Source organism: Colossoma macropomum, unplaced genomic scaffold (assembly GCF_904425465.1).
Source record: "Colossoma macropomum unplaced genomic scaffold, Colossoma_macropomum, whole genome shotgun sequence".
NCBI lineage: Eukaryota > Metazoa > Chordata > Actinopteri > Characiformes > Serrasalmidae > Colossoma > Colossoma macropomum.
Window position 1 is genome coordinate 2,540,451 of NW_023495515.1, and position 17,050 is coordinate 2,557,500.

General features: G+C 39.1%; 1 protein-coding gene across 1 annotated transcript in view; it reads right to left on the reverse strand.

Moving 5' to 3' along the window:
* Positions 1-301: 301 nt before the first annotated feature.
* The window catches only part of LOC118802270 (arf-GAP with Rho-GAP domain, ANK repeat and PH domain-containing protein 1-like), a 155,507-nt gene continuing 138,758 nt past the window's right edge, over positions 302-17,050 (reverse strand). Inside the window, 4 exon segments of the mRNA XM_036562750.1 lie at positions 302-5,653; positions 5,952-5,989; positions 9,272-9,433; positions 11,296-11,359. Of these exon segments, the coding sequence (XP_036418643.1) occupies positions 5,972-5,989; positions 9,272-9,433; positions 11,296-11,359 (244 nt within the window). The 3' untranslated portion in view covers positions 302-5,653; positions 5,952-5,971.

The window sequence follows — 17,050 nt, forward strand, 5'->3', positions numbered from 1 at the left end:
TACTGCTAAGTGTAAACGTGAATCCCCAAAACAACGCTAGCTGGCTAATGTCAGATAAAATGATCATTGGATGCAATCATTCCAGATAGCTGGCTGTAATTAAAAGATCAGCGGTCCATCTTTAAATTAAAATTAATTAAAAGATCAGCGGTCCATCTTTAAATTAAAATTAATTAAAAGATCAGTGGTCCATCTTTATGGCAGGATGTTCATGTTAATTCACTGAAGCTGCTGATGCTGCCGTGGTGTCGCGTTATGTCCCTTTGAGTGATCCATCAAAAACTAAACCAGCACAAAGAAATGACTCGACTCTTGATTGTTTAATTTCTTCCTATCAAATTAATATCCACAGAAGGATTACGCACTTAAATCTGTACAGGTTAAACACTGAATGAATAAACATTTTTAAATCTCATGAAGTCCTTAAAAAGAAGGAATTGAAACTACTAACACAAAACAACACAAACACTGTAAAAAAACATGCAGATGTAAGGAAAGTAGAAGTTAAAACTTAACAGCATCTCATTTTCTTTAAAATATTGGTTTATTGCCAGCTATGAAAACACGCTACATACAGGCCGGGAATCTGGACCCCGGTAAAGAACAGCAGGGACTGCTTCCTACTGTGAAACTAATAACCTATTACATGTACATAAGGCTTAAATATAATTTTATCTTGGGATTAATAATCTAACCGCAAGATAATTCAGCCTGTTATTAGTTCAGGTAGTCTTATAAAGTTCCGCTCCCAAACCATTAGCAGATTTGCTTGTCCTTCATACGTTTACATCGATTTCTATTAGAAAAATTCTAATGTTTTCTCACTTTTTCCCATCTGTCACATCATTTTTGCACAATGTTGGTACTTTCTTGTGAAAAGCCTGCTTGTAAAGTAAGATGTGGTGAAAAGATATGGTGACCTCCCATTGGCTTCCAGACGGCACAGAAGGACACACCAAAATAGAGGTTAGATAAATGATAGAAACACAGACAGAATGATAGAAACTAGGACAGCTACAACACTAGCCACCATGCTAATACATACACAGCAATGTATACTAAACATGTTGTAGTGAATGCACTAAAATACTCATAACTCCCAGACTAACCTAAGGATGCGATGTTGGATTGTTCTCGTCATTCTAAACCTGAAAGTGGCCACATGGAAGCTAATGAGAGGTAATGATTACGCTTGTATCTTAGCCGTCTTAGCCTTAGCTTTTTGAGCAAAATTGTTGGGAGTTTTTCTTCAAATTCTTTCTTTAAAATCACCTCTGTAATTTTTCTGAAATGCATATGTGCAGTGCTGGTCCAACACCTCTGTCTGGCCCTATTAGCCAGTAGCAGCCCAGGTCTACCACGCTGGTGGGTACACTTGGGCTTTACACTGATCTTTAAACCATTCTTTCAATTTTTATGCACAAGACTTTTCCTGGTGAATGTGATTTCTTCAAGTAAAACATGATAAAACATCCCTCAACATCATCACCCCAGTCAATTTCTGCATCTATTTCTGCATTACAGCTTGTTCATTATTCAAAAAAAAAAGTTTAATTATTCATATTTAGTTGCAGTTGAATATTAACAGCCTTTTTAAATTTCCTGTTAAACATAAATTTGTAAAATACAGTGGAAGACTAACTATTAGAGCTTGACATCCAGTTTGCATCATAAATCCCAGAGAATGAGGGAAAAAACGCTATATAATATTAATTTCTGTTAGTGGATTTCTTATAGCATGTTCTAGAATAAACACAAACATTTGAAGTTTGTAAAGACATGACCATATGTTCTATCTGGCGTTTCTGACAGACGTTAACATATATTTTACCTTGCATGTCGCAGTTTTACACTGACTTTTAGTAAAGAGTTCTGGCATAAAACTGCTGCTGTTTTCCACTCCTAATAACTAACAGGAACCTTGTTAAGCTAGTATTAGCAGTGTGTCTCATACCTGGGACTTCCAGAAGACTTAGAGTGACATTTCTTTCCTCACAAAGTTGGTCTCACACATTGGAAATCAATTCCACTGGCAGTTAATTATTTTGATAGGTATTCATGTTGGCAGAACTTGTAGGCTAGCTTGGCTGGACGTACCCAGATACCATGGTGGAAAACTCACTGTTCAGTCAATCCTGACTGAACAAATGTTTTCTGCACATTTTAAGACCTGAACGTGCTCCCCAGTCAGTTAGCTAATGTTAGATTAGACCACTAAAAGTGTGCATTTAATGACTAGTTAAAAAGGATGTTGTTTCACCAATAAGTGGTCTTCTACTTGAAGAAATCACATTTACCGATCTGGACTTACCGATAGCCATTGAATACCATTCAGCTTAGCATGTTATCTAAGTCAAAGTACAATTAAAGTAGGTATTCACCAGCAGGTGGCGCTAGTGAGCAACTCCAGTGGAAAGCACTCCCAGCAGCCTTTCAAGCTTGTGGATGCTGATTGGCTTGACAGCAGTTTTTTTCAGTTCTTGATTGGAAGCTAATTAACAGAGGTATCCAACCAATTGCTAGCAAGGCTAACTGAAAAGTGAAAGCTAGGATTAACCAAACCAGCATTGGTGTAAATCCCATAATTAGGGTAGCTTTTGGAGAATGTTAGCCATGTTAGAAGAGTTATTTGTTACTGTATTCCTTCATAACCCTTTTACAAGTAAACATTTATAAACAGTGATTGAGGACGAACAGCTTCTTCATGTCCGACGTAGCTGAATACTCGGGCCTGTTATGAGGCCGATGCACTCGTTCCTGAAGCATCATTAGGCTAAATATTTACTATTCTTTTAATTAAATCAGTGTAAATTATTTGTAAGTCCTTTGTAATCAGAGCTAAGCACAGTCCAATATACAGTTGTGTGCAGAAGTTGTTCGCCCCTCATGTTTTGTTGATTTTTCTAAGTGGAAATGGGTGAACAGACATTTTAATGCACAGTTACTCTTTACTGGCTGAACAAAACATGTTGGGGGAAAAATAAAACAAACATAAAATGTGGCCTCTGCGAAAGTTACATTAAACCCAGCAAATAAATCCCTGTAAATAAGTTAGCTCTGTCAGTACTAACTTACGCTCACTTAGAAAAATCAACAAAATACTGTGATTCGACTGTTCAGACCTGTGCATGCGATCGTATAAAGAAACAAGAAACAAGAAATCAAAACAAGACACCAAATACGTGCAAACACACTCTCAGGTTACACTCAGTCACACATACAACTTCTCAAAACCTGTAATTCATGCCTTTCAGGCACAGGACAGGATGTGATAGGAGCTGATCATCCAGAACAAAAGAAGACAAAAATAAATAATTTAATAGAACGTTAAAAATCAGCAAGTTAATCTGGAGAGACAGAACTCAGGGAAGGGATAAGCAAGTGTTGGTGTGTGTGTGTGTGTGTTGGTGTGTGTGTGTGTGTGTGTGTGTGTGTGCCCCTAAGGAGAAGCTGAATATGAAGTGGCCGTGTCGGTGTGTCAGGTCTGGATATATGTGTTAAGACGTTAATGATTAGTAACAGCTCCACTAGAGTCCTGCAGCTACCCTCTTCACCCAACCCTAAGTGTTTCATTCCTTTAAATATGAACGAAATTCAAACGAACTGCTTCCATAATGAAGAATTAAAATTACAGAACAAAAAAAATTAAAATGAGAACAAAGTAACAGCAAATATCCATCTACATACAGTGACTCACTGCCACACCGCAGGCTCATTTTTACAACACTGTGAATTAGGGCAGCACAATGTATCTGTTTACTGTTATCGCGATCGTGCGCTTTGGGGCTGGCCCGAACAACCTGAATACCGACGCTCGTATTTGTTTCTCTGTTCAGTATTCGGAAGCTTTGTCTTATTTTAAGCCACTATATCCATCAGCAAAGGCCTTTAGATAGAAGAGGTATTCAGTTGAATGCATCATAAATTCATGCCAGGCATCCACATCATCTCACCTCAGAGCGCAACAGACTGCACTGCTTTCCAAGCAACCGCTGATGCTAAAAGAGCAAAGATGCCTAAAAAATGTGAATTTGGTAAGATTAAAAAGAGACTGGAGAGGTTGGTACATCATGGAGGTGTGATGAATCATCTCAAATACAGTACAGCAGTCCTCACCCTATGTGCCAACACCAGGCTGACTTCAGTTAATTCACCAGTACGTTATTAATACATTTTTGTTACCTACTGGATCAATTTTGCAGTAATGAACATGTAGTCATGTGCAATAGTTGAAACAAACAAGTGGCATGTTTTGTTGTTTTCAAGTGGAATTCATCCTCTATAGCTACGATTCTCAACCTCAAAATCCACCAGTTTATCACTAGAAAGCATGAAGGCCACAGAAAAATAAACTTTGTTGCTTAAAGATTTCATTTTTGGAAAACCGTTATGTTTGGGTGTCCAGCACTGAAATATTAACAAAATAGACTAACTCGTTAAATATCTTATACCATCCACCCGTGAGTGGACGAGTCGGGGGGAGTGTAAACTTGTTTACTGTTGGAAAACGTTTTATATTTTTTAAAAATGTTTTTAAAAAAGTATGCACCAGCCCACTACTGACCTCTGCCCCTCCTCAATATAGGCCCAAGGACCACCAGAGGGTGCTTCCTTGTGGCCCACTTGTGGTCCGTGGTCCAATGGTTGGAAAAACCCTCGACTTAAACACTTAAATGTGACATTTTTGGAAACTTTAGTGCAAAATTTCTGTTGAAATACTCAAATTTCTGTATTCTATTTGAAGAGTTTAATCTATTTGGGTGGGTGGGGGGTCATATGAAATATTCCATAATTGCTGCACAGGCCACATTTTACGATTTTCCAAAATATTTTAAATTTAGCTAATAAATAGCTTACAGTTAACTATGAAACATAAAGATTAGTTTCTTCAAGGTTGGTTTTGAGAACATGTTTTCAGATATTCATTCAAGTAACCTAAGTCTATAATATCCGGGCCAGCCCAGAAGCCAACATGCAAATGAGCCTCTGACCAATCACAGTGTTGTTTCCTTCATGCTGTGAGCATCCTAAACCAATCACAGTTCTAGATGAGTTTCTGCGGGCGTTTTGATGAATCATCAAGGGGTCATGTAATCTCACTAAAGGATAATTATTTTGATTCCCTAATGCATTTTTAAAGTATCGCAAGTGTAACACAGCTGCAATCTTTAGCGATATGAACTGCAATACTAGTATTCTGTTCATATCACATGAGTAACAACCACACAGTGCTGTACAACAGTTCAGCAGGTCCAGTCCATAATGCACAGATCCAGTAAACCTTCTTAGAACCTGTTATTTTTCTCAGACCGGTCCGAGGAACACTTACAGATCATATTCCGAAATCCACCAGGGCAGTGTGTGTGTGAAGGAACCTTCTTGGTCAGGTAAACTTCACCCCCAACGTGACAAACAACAGTTCAGGTGCAGAAATAATTCCAGGAAACAATAACTGGAGTGAAACATTTGGAGTTGTGGATCAAAACGTATTCCTGGAAGACGAGTTGAAGGACAAAGTCAGTGACTGTACATGGACCTCAATACTCCATATAGTTCAATATGTTAAAACAGGATCCTACTGGTCCAACTAGTTCATATATTCCAGAATCATCTACAAAGGCTTGGCCATGAACCGGCATTCAGAAGATCTAAGCTGTGGAGAGACGGAAAATATATATTAATGTTAACTTACAAAACAAAGGCAGTGTTTTAATGCTAAAGTACATTCATTAAGCATGTTCCCTTTGACTGTTACATGATTTTGGCCATATTTTTCCCATTTCTTGGAAGCTGTCAATACAGAATCTATACCATCAACATGTACTCCATTGTGTCACTGAGGTTTAAATAATTATGTCATGTAAATTAAATGTACAGCAAAAGCTCAACGAGCCCTTTATAAAGAATTTGGAGTTGGTCTGTGGGTGTGGGTCTGAGTTTAGGCCTCTTACCTGACACCTTTACTTCGTGGTCATAGATTTCCAAACAGCTGGTGGAGAAACAAACACGTTTAGAAAAAGTATCACACGCCCACCTTCCTAATTCTCAGGCAGTTTAAAGGGACCCGTAACGGTTTTTGTTTGGATATCAGCTAAGTGATCTTTGGTGATTTGGAATAAGCTGTAGCATCTTAGCAGTATTCACACCACTTATTGTCTACATACACTAAGAACAATGCAGCATTCAAAACATATAAAGTCAGAAAATTACCTGCGCAAAGCTTTTAAACGGAAATATGGAATATATTTTACAATTGTTTCTAAGTAGCACAAATAATAAACATAAATCTTACAGATCTTAATTTCATCATGTTTTTTTCCAAGTGTTTCATAGACAGAGAGAAAGGTGAGACACGGACAGTGAGATGGGTTAGAGGCAGGGAGAGGGAGAATGGGGGGGGGTGAGTGAGAGAAATAGAAGGGAATGTGTAAGGAAAGAGGAGAGAGTAGAGAGAGATAGATTAGAGGAAGAGAAAGGGGGAAAGGGTGAAAAGAGAAGAGAGAAGCAGAGAGAGAGAGAGTAATAAGAGAGTTACTAGGAGTGTCACGCGTCTCATATGTGTACGCTAGTTCCCCCGAAAAAAATGACTGTGATTTATGGTTATGATATGATTGAAACATAAATGGATTTATCATATGCACACACACTCACTCTCTCTCTCTCTCTTTCACACACCCACACAAACATAAACCAGCAATAAGACCCCCTCCTGTGCCCCTTTACCTCCAAAAAGTGTCCTGGAATATGATTTATGATATAGTGCTATATACACACTCTATGTCCAAAAGTTTCCTCTCAAATCATGAGTATTAAGAGGGAGTCGGTCCCCCTCTGCTGCAGTAACAGCCTCAAGAGCCTCCTATTCTACTGGTCAGTGCTTTTCTATGGAGACTGTACGACCTGTATGCAATGACTGCACCTTAAAGAAGCCTAATTAGAGGGGGTGTCTGGACACTTCTGGACATAAAGTCTGTATTTATATATTTATATATTTATATATACAAAAGTCAGAGATCAGCCTTGGTTTTTTTTCCTAGACAAAACAGCAAATAGGGACAATTTATTATTTAACAGATAATTAAAAAACTTCAAACACTAAATTTAATATCAAGTTGTTCAGTATTTAATGTGTTTATTTCAGCTTCCCTTCTGTTCCCAGTGACTTCCTTTCAGTTTTTCAAAGAAATCTGCAGGGATGTTTTTCCACACCTTCACAGTTCAGCCATAGAAGCTGGTTACATTTTCTGCTTCTCACGATCCAAATAATCCAAACACATTCAGTGATGTTGAGGTCTGGACTCTGGGGTGGTCAGTCCATCGTTCAGCTTCTTTGTTTGATGTGTCCGTCTCCTTTTCTCAGTGAGGTTCTTCTTGACAGCTACACATCCTTTCAGACCCACAGCGCTGAGTCGTCTTCTCACAGTGGAAGGATGGACAGAAACACCTGTGGATGTTTTCAGATCTGAAGCAGCTTGATTTTCTCCTCTCTCTCAGAGATGAAAGCTTTAAGTGCTGTTTATCTGATGGGGGCAGTTTTGGTGATCCATCAGGTTTTGAAGGTGGTTATTAGGAGTTCCATTTTCTCTGTATCTCAGCATCTTTTAATTATTCTTTAAACTCCATTTCTCCTTCTTAGTGTAAGTGGATTATATCTAATTTCCTTAGAAATATCTGAAAATGAGTCACTTCATGGCTGTTCTGTCATAAATTACATAAATGGAGGGTGGTCTCTGACTTTGGCACCATTTTTTACACCATTTGAAAACACCAGCTGAACATGATGAGTTCCCGTTTATGTTGATAGTTTCACATATATGGTATGTGACTTTATCATAGTACTCACAAAGGCAAACCCTCCATCTGCCCCAGATCAGATAAAGCAAAAGAAAAGCAACACTTCACTCACAGCTCTCACGGCTCTAAAACACCTCGTCTGTTAAAGACACTTAATAATGTCCTGCAGGACTATACATGCACAGAGCGCTGCAAGGGGAGTGTTTTTAACAGTAAATCACAAGAGTGAAGCCTCCTGGGTAATCACACAGCCGCTGAGTGACAATGGGTAACAGTCTCACACTGTAATAATGTCCGGCTCTATTCATAGGTTATATTAGCATCGCGCAACTGTCAGGAACTTGACAGGCTGTATGTGCTCAGAGGAACAGACCACAAATAAAATGTGTACAAACTCCCACTTAAATCTAAAGTAGTCAGTCAGCCAAGACATCTGGTGTCCGAGGTTCGCGTCTTCAGTTTTGTACTGGAGATATACGGCTAATGTAGCTAACAAGCAGTGGAAGTATATGTGCACCAATTAGCATTGTGAAAAACTACATTTCTAAATAAACTCTTTAATAAAAGCTTTTAAGTAATCTCAATTAGGCTGGCCTATGTGGTTCCTGACACTATATGAACATGAACAAAATGCTGTTGCATCACTAAAGACATTAGTAGTGATACAGGAGCCTGAGTTGTTTTAACACATTCGTCCATTTTTATAGACAACACTAACACTGTTGCTGTTTAGGGTGAGGGAGCAATTAGGTAAATCAAATTTTTCACCAAATTATTCAAGTGTTCAGCAGTTTTTTCTCCATGAGGTCACTACAGGTCTGCAGTTGAAGCCTGACTCTATCAGACCTGAGCGGTATCGCTAAATTTAAGACCTAAACCTGACCTGAAAGCCGCACGTTTCCATTCCACCTTAAATGGTGCAGCAGTTACATTCTGGCAGTGCCATTTAAGGTGGAATGAAAAATGCATTCATGTATATATATGTGTCTGATATTTGAACACTCAGCACTAACGCCTTGATGTTGGGTGGAAAGGGGGGTGGCAAATTAAAAATAAGTAATATTCCACCATAATATAATTTTTGGGCAGTGTCTTGGGCCCTGCTGGGCTCAGGTTTAATAGCAGACCTCTAGGGTCAGTCTCCCGATTGCTGTGACTCATCAGTGGCCTACATGAGGCTGCTGTTTGTTTGGACAAGCTCATAAACACTATGCAGTGTTTTTTAACATGCTTCCAAAGTTCTGGACTTGATCTGTAGTGCTGAGTAATAAAAGGCTGGGTGTAGTGGACAGTTTGCCAAACAGGGATTAAGCCTTGCATTCTGAATGGAGATTCTGCACTGAAAGTAAAAAGTAATCCCTGACCGAGAACCTCAAAGTGTTCGTGCCTGTGAAGATGGAGGGGCAAGAGAAGGTCACTGGCTGCCACTGGCTGTGTGATTGTCCAGGGGCCATGCTGATTGGCTGATTAAACTCACAGAGAGGGGATCGGCAGTGAAAGCAGCCACGCTGTTCCTCATCTCGTTCTCGCTGCCACGGAGAGGAATGAGGGAGACGTTACCAAGGCGAGCGTCCAGCGGCGTCGAGCGACTCGCGGCTCGAGACTTCACCCACTCCGCCGGCCAGAGCAACCCTGCGTGCTGAGAGAGAGAATTTATCCAAAAGTTATGAATTATCTTTGAGTATATATTCACCGTCCACTTTATTAGAAACCCCAACCGTGTGGTCCCACTTACCGACCACTTTATGAGCTCCACCAACCATAGAGCTCCACTGTACAGGAGTCCAATTATAGACTGTAGCCCATCAGTTGCAGCACCATATCAGCCCCCCCTCTACCCTACTCATCATAGGCTGAGAGTGGTTCACCAGTCAAAAATATCCAAGAGAGGCTCTGTGGTCTGAAACTGACCACTGATGAAGAGATGATGGCTCAACAGATGGGCTATAGTCTCTTAACTGTACCAGCAAGGTGGAGCTACAAGGTTACTATGGTTAATAGTAAATTTGTTTACTTTTTCAGTAATGTAAACAGAATATCGTTTCTCCATTCTAGAAAAACTAAAACAATACTGTTCTCAGTGATAGGAACCTGATTTCTGAAGAGTTCAATGCCTCTCTATAAGTTCCCTCACAGAAAGTTAATATGTGAAATGGTTGGGAAAACACAGCCTGACACTGTTTTAAGAAAGTTCTGAGATCTAACAAAGGTCCCAAAATACGCTTTTAAAAGACATTTATGGTGGAGAGGTACATGCAACGTGTAGTAAGGCAAAATAATTCTGAAAGAAAATTATGCTATTTTACCACAGTCAACATTGCATATAAAAACTTAGAAGGTGTAGGTTCAGTGGTGATTTTGGTTAGCAAATAAAATGTATCTGCGTTGTTGACATCGTGACCCCTGGTTTTCTATCACCACCACTGTAAAGAAATCAGACCCAGAATGACTTTGTTTATGTCTCAACTTTTGAATTATGCAGAAATATTTTGATTGATAATATTCTAAAAATAATAGTACAATAGCACACAAATAATGAAGAAATAACTTACCTAACCGTAATAATAAAAAAAGACTTCTGCTAAACAATACAGCTCATTAGTAGGATACAGCTGCCAGGCAACATCATACATCGGTTATTTAAAGGGCCCTTATCATGGAAACACCTACTTTTCCTCACTTTTGTATATAAAAGAGTGTAATATGCAAAGGTACATCATTTTAAGCCATTAATCATGGAAAAATGTTTTTTTTTTCCTGTAACAATTACCATTCATTATTAGAATTAATACACTTAAACATATGAATATGTTATCTGGTTTAGTTGTTTAAATGTTTTTTTATCTACTTTAGTTCAAACACATTCATATTCATAATGTCGCTGCTTCTTGCTTTAATATTATTTATATTCATTGTAATATCAGTGCCAATAAATGCTTGCTGTCCCGATGAATAGATTTAATCTAACTTTCCCAGGTGCCTAAAACTTTTGCACAATACTGTATATGAAAACTAAGTTTTTTTGAATTATTTGTCATGAAAACTAACACATTTACATATATATTCACTTCTTCAGCCTGTAGCAGTTTAGCTTCACCCATTAATAACAAAGATATAAGGAGTGTTTCAGCTCATACTGCTTTCTGCATTAGACATACTTCAGTTTTAAAGGCACAGCAACAAAAGCGGTTTCTGACTGTTACTGGCACAAAAAACCACACAAATGTTATGGGTTGACCTCGAGAAACATGTAGGATATGGGCACTTTAACTAGGCACTTTAACAGAGAATTCAACAGATGTGTGCAGCCGTGTGTGTATGTTGAGTATTTGACAATGGCTCGGTGACAGTGGCTCTACTGATCAGTCTTTAGAACCAGACCTATCCTTTCCAGCATCAAGACTGCACTGACAGCAACATCCAAGTGAAGTGATTCTGACAGCAGCCAGATTTGTGACACAAGTGAATGAAGTGTGAGAAAAGCTGGACATGGGAACAAACCTGTATGCTCAAAAACGTAGCGAACCATTCTCTCATCTCAGTCTGAGTGTCGCAGCAGAGATACCTGCAGAGAGAGACAGAGGAGAAACCACAGAGGAGGTTGAGACTCTCCAAGCCAAACAAACCCACGCTATTTACAACAAGGAGCCGTGCCGTGTTCCCCCGAGTGGCGTGATTAACCGACAGTCAGCAGCTGCAGACGGAATATTACAAATGAAAAGAGTGACGTATAACTTACAGAAGCATGTTTACACACATTAATGTCAGCTCATTACACTGATCTGAGAGGAGAGTTGTGTAATAGGTGTCCCGTGCGTTATGGTTCATGTCTTAATGCTGTGAAAGAGGCACATAACTGACCTACATTTGTGTTTTCCCCTCATATCTCATGTATCCACCACCCTCATACTTCATTCTAGGGCCTGACTGATATACAGTTTGGCAGTAGAGACCCATGACCATTGGAGCAAGCCCTTTGGAAACCTCTATGAAAAATGCTCATTCACCTCTATGGGATTCTAGTATGTTAGCGCTAAGCTAACGGCAATACACAGACATTGCTGTTTTACAGTGACTTTTTCATTAAAGACAATTCCTAACAACTAACTGAAACCTAATTAGACTACGGCTCACATTCACAGACATCGACACTGGACTGAGCGCCTAAAGTGACGTTTTTTCACTTCCTAATTATGTTGGTAGTTAATCTGACGTTAGGCCTTCAGTTCAGCTCCTGAAGTCCTAACCAATGGGAGTCCTTGCTTGTTGAGAGAATCTTGAATGGACCATTTTCTGTTGGAAATTAACACTCTAGTTTCCAATCAAAACCTGATAATGAAATAAGAGTGTTAGTACAACATCTGGAGAGTTTAAATACAACAAGCATGTGATTCTATTACAAGAAAGAAAAAAAAAACTTAAAATTACACCTAATTTTTCACGTCATTAGGTCTTCTCTCCTAGAAGGCCCACAGAGTTTTCATTTTTTTAATAGTCATGAAATGATAAATTAAACAGTTAACTAGGATTCACTTCAACATTAAATGTTCTAATATTTAAGAACTATGTGATGAACTGTAATGTGTAATTGTACACTGTCCTTGTATAGTACAAGTAGTGGATTTATCATGGTTTGGTATCAGCTTCAACTTCACAAACTTTTGTTTTTGAGCTAAAAGAAGTTACGATGTGACTGCGCTAGTAATGTTAGCTGTGGTGTAAAAAGACGAGTAGCATTTGATCAGCAAAAATGTGGCTGATTCAACACTGATCTTTGTTAGCATTGATATCTGTTTATTGCTGTAATTATCAGGTTATTCTAATACGAGATGAGTCCTTCAGCTGTGAGGATTTTCATGTTTTCTGCTTATGTCTTTGTAAATCAGCTGCAGCTTTATTACATGAACTTAAACCCAAAATAGCATCGCAGTAAAATAACAAGGAACAGTTAAATATCACCAGAAGGTGCCTGACTGATCTCACTGACTGCAATTTCTGAACACCATGCAAACACTAACACTGTGGTCTGCTTAAGAGGTCTTAAATCCCAAAACATCCATAGCAGTCAAGTCATTTGACTTGTTATTTCATAATTTTGGTGTCCTCACTACTATCCTAAAACACAAAGAATAGTAAAAGAAAAGAAGAATGTCCAAACTTTTACTGGACATGGGCCCAGTTATTGCTTCTCAGCCCCCTAAAAGGATAAAAAAAAAATCTTGATCTTCCTAAAATTTTCCTAAATATGCTGTGACAGGCAACACAGCTCTCACACATCTGGAAATCCATCACATTAAAAATCTCTCCCCATGTTTTCTTACTATAGTCGTCATGTTGGCATCGTTTACTCTTCGCCGTGGTGCCGTCGTTAAGTGTTTCTGCAGTAATTTCAACCAACCTGCTGACTAAGTGACTCATCTACTCACAGTGCATCTCTCTGTGGGGAAGGGGAACACAGGAGGGAGGGCCTGATGTTTCTTGAGGGGCGGAAACAGAGTAACATCTCACATTCGCATCACGAACAAGCGCACCGCTGTCTGAGAGGCTCAGTGTGTGGGCCAGCGATGACGGGCTGAGTGTTTGTGTCCGAGCTCTTACTCACACATTTATTCTCTCTCACATAAACACATCAACACTTGACTCATGACTCAGTATGTTTTCTGTGCAGGGAGGGCGTGTTGGGTACACTAGAAAAAACTGTTAGGTCAACTTGGAATTTTAACTTCTGCATAACATTTTATTTATTATATTTTTTTTTTTTTCTTTTTTCTCAGACAAAAGGTCTTTTTAAAAAAGCGCTCAAATTTTCAGTGCTGTGCCATAAGCCCTATTGGAGCTGGATTAGTTTTACCAGAGGATGGGTGGTTATGTAATCTGTAAGGGAGGATTAACACAGGATAAAGTATCTATCTGTGTAATTGCCCCAGGTCATCACCTGGACATTCACATCAGCGTTAAGATTAATAATAATAGTAATTTTTATTTATGTAGCACTTTTCATGCCGGTGGCAGTTCAAAGTGCTTTACAGACAGGTGACAAAGTTTAACAGTAATACAAGAAATTATAAGTATTAATTTAGAATCATATAAGAAAATGACACAGATCAAATTAAAGATCAATACCAAGAGACGAGTTTTAACTAAACGCTGAGTTAAAGAGAGACGTTTTTAGGTGCTTCTTAAAAGTGAGCACTGAGCTTGACTGTCTAATAAAAGGTGAACTGAGCTCCACAGTTTAGAAGCAGAATAACTGAAAGAGTCTCTCCATGTTTTCTGAATTTTACAGAAGGTGTTCAGAAGGTCAGTATCTGCAGATTTAAGATCTGTAAGGAATGTGTTGTTTTCTTAGGAAGTTCAGTAAGAAGATCATTACAGTGATCAACTTTGCTGTGACAAACGCATGAACAAGTTTCTCCGCGTCACACAGAAGCATAATATCCATGCTAGCACAGCGCTGACCGTACCCACAGAATTTGAAATAACCGGAAAAAAAAAATCACAGAGCCAAAGTGCAAAGTATAGCTAAAAATTAAACTTTATTTTAAAGTTTTAGTTTTAGCCAAGAATTTTCACTACAAATGGTAATATTCTTTTGTTATCACCAGCAATAACTGTGACTTACTATGGGAAAACTTTCAGTTCTCTACATTCTATTCCAAGGTGGAAAATTATATCAATTTGTACTTGATTTCATATGAGCACCAAACAACCTCCTACTGCTTGCAGGCTTTATGCAAATATGGTAGAAAAAAGAAAAATGTGTGCTACAGCAGCCAAAATATTATTAATGACTCTGCTAGCACTGCTATGCACCCACCTAACTAAGCTACTGTTTATCAGCCATTCCATGCATTAGTGTACATGTACTGTATTTAGAAACGTCTACCATTCTCCATGATCAATTAATCAATTAATCAGCCGTCTCCATCACCCAAAAATATCCAGCAAAGAACGGCCCTGTGGTCAGACACTGACCGTTTGGGAATGGCTAACACAAACTATGCATCAACAGTGGGCTGCTGTCTCTATAACTGCACACCAGCAAGGTGGAACAATAAGGGAGGGGTTTCTAATAAAGTGTCCAGTTTTCTTTTCAAGGTACAAGGAAAAGAAACAGGTTTATCATAAAAATAGTCCACAGTTTTCAGTAAATCCTAAAACTTGCCTTGTTAATGTGTTTTTCTGGGCTAATCTTTACGTCCATTATAGCAAAACAACATTAAACCACCCTATTTTTCTTTTTCTTGTCCGGAACTAATTTCTGCATTAGCTCGCGCCTTACCATCTGATTTGATTCGTGTTTTTCTTGCTGTAATAGCAGTAATTTACTCCTCAAAATTGCTCCGTATTCTCGTCTTCATTTGCTATTTTAATCATTATTCCTATTTCTACCTTCATTTCCTCCCTCACCTTTCTAACCACCCTGCTAAAATCACACTGTGCTGGAAGAAGCCCTCAAATGCAGCGAGCTGTTTTTTTTCTAGTCTAATTCTGTCCTCTATTAACAAACAATAAGCCGCTATGCCAGGCCTGGGTGATAACATGATAATGCTATTTTTTCATCATCGATATCAACACGTGTTTCAGGTATTTTAAGATTTAGGTATTTTAAAATTATTATGCTGTTCTGCTCTTCAATCCAGTATTAGCAGCAATGGCTTGAGGATGAACCGTTACCTCAGTACAGCAGGTGTCAATGTGCATCTTTCACCTGCTAGACGATGAGGGAGAAGTAGTCTAGTCGTTCACTCACAACAGAAAAAACTAGTGGGACATTTAGGAGAGCTATCTAGAACAGAACAGAATAGAACATAATAGAATAGTGTAGCTCTATTTAGCTATTCACAGTGTTTAAAAAAGCCAAAAAGGCCACGACTGAGGAAAACATGAAGTATTATGGAATGTTTTTTCTCTTGGAAATGTAACTCAGTAAAGATACAAGTAATCAATTAAAATTGTACTCAAGTAAACTACAGATCTTCCCAAACAATATTTAAATATATAGGGTGATTCAAACTGAAGAATCCAAACCCCAACGAACCAGGAAACTAGGTCTGCTGTCTGGACAAGGTGAAGTTTATTCATTGTGCGCACAGGTTCCAGACAGCCAGCCAGCCAGCCAGCCAGCCAGCCCGTAAGACAATGGACTGTCACAGTTTTATAGCTGGACTGATGCCAAGATTAGACCCAGCGTATACAGGACAAGTAACAGGTGTGACAAACATGACCATATAAGGAGAAACACAAAAATAGGCAGCCTAAAATACAACTTCAGCACCTTCACACACAACACAGCACATTAACTTCCTTCAAAACAGATTCATCTGATTTCAAAGCACCATATTATTACAAGCGAGAGGTGCCTAGGAACCAATCACATACCAATTGAAAGAGGGGGTCATAGAGTTTCTGGTTGTCAGTGGAAGATGGCTCCTTCAGTCTGAGAGGAGATGAGACCCCTGAGCAGAAAGCGTTCTGCGTTCTCCACTTCAATAAGAGTGAATCCGTCATAACTGTGCAGTGTGATTTTAAGGGGCAGTGAAGCTCCAACAGCTCAGAGTGTTCGGCGTTGGTTCCACAACACTGGATGATCTCCGAAATCGCACTGAAAGAGCCGTGAGTGCAGCGACACCCGACACGCTCAATCCAGTATGGGATGAGTTTGACTATGGTGTTGATGTTGTCTGTACAGCTGGAGGAGGTTCAGACTGAGACCTTCTACAATTACATAATAAACTTTATACTCATTTAAACCGTTTACAGTTCACTGCATTGATCTGTAATGATTTACAGGTGAAATAAATCATTTAGAAATTGGATGAATCTTTTTCAGTCACCCTGTAGTAACGAAGGAGAACCATCCAGGTATTTTCTATGCCTGTCCAGCAGTTTATTAGCCTCTCCATACCTGCTTTGGTAGCACTCAATATTTAAACCCTTCAGGGCTCAAAATACTTTTGAATTGAGGAGATGCACATCACAGTTTTCAGTGCTGAGCAATATTGTGATAAGATCTCTGCCCATATTGCACAGCCTTATGTCGCGCAGGCCCCGGCGTTTAGCAGCAGCTTTGACGGATGTGGCACCAGACTTGCCTGATGCAGTCACAACAAACTGGTCAGAGAAAAAATGAAGCGTCTGAATCATGGCAGAGCATGACTCACCTCATCTCCGCAAACCCTGTCCTCACTCACTGCCTGCTTTTACTGTCAGGCGTTACTCAAGTTAGATCAGAAGTGTTTCGGTGGCTGTATGG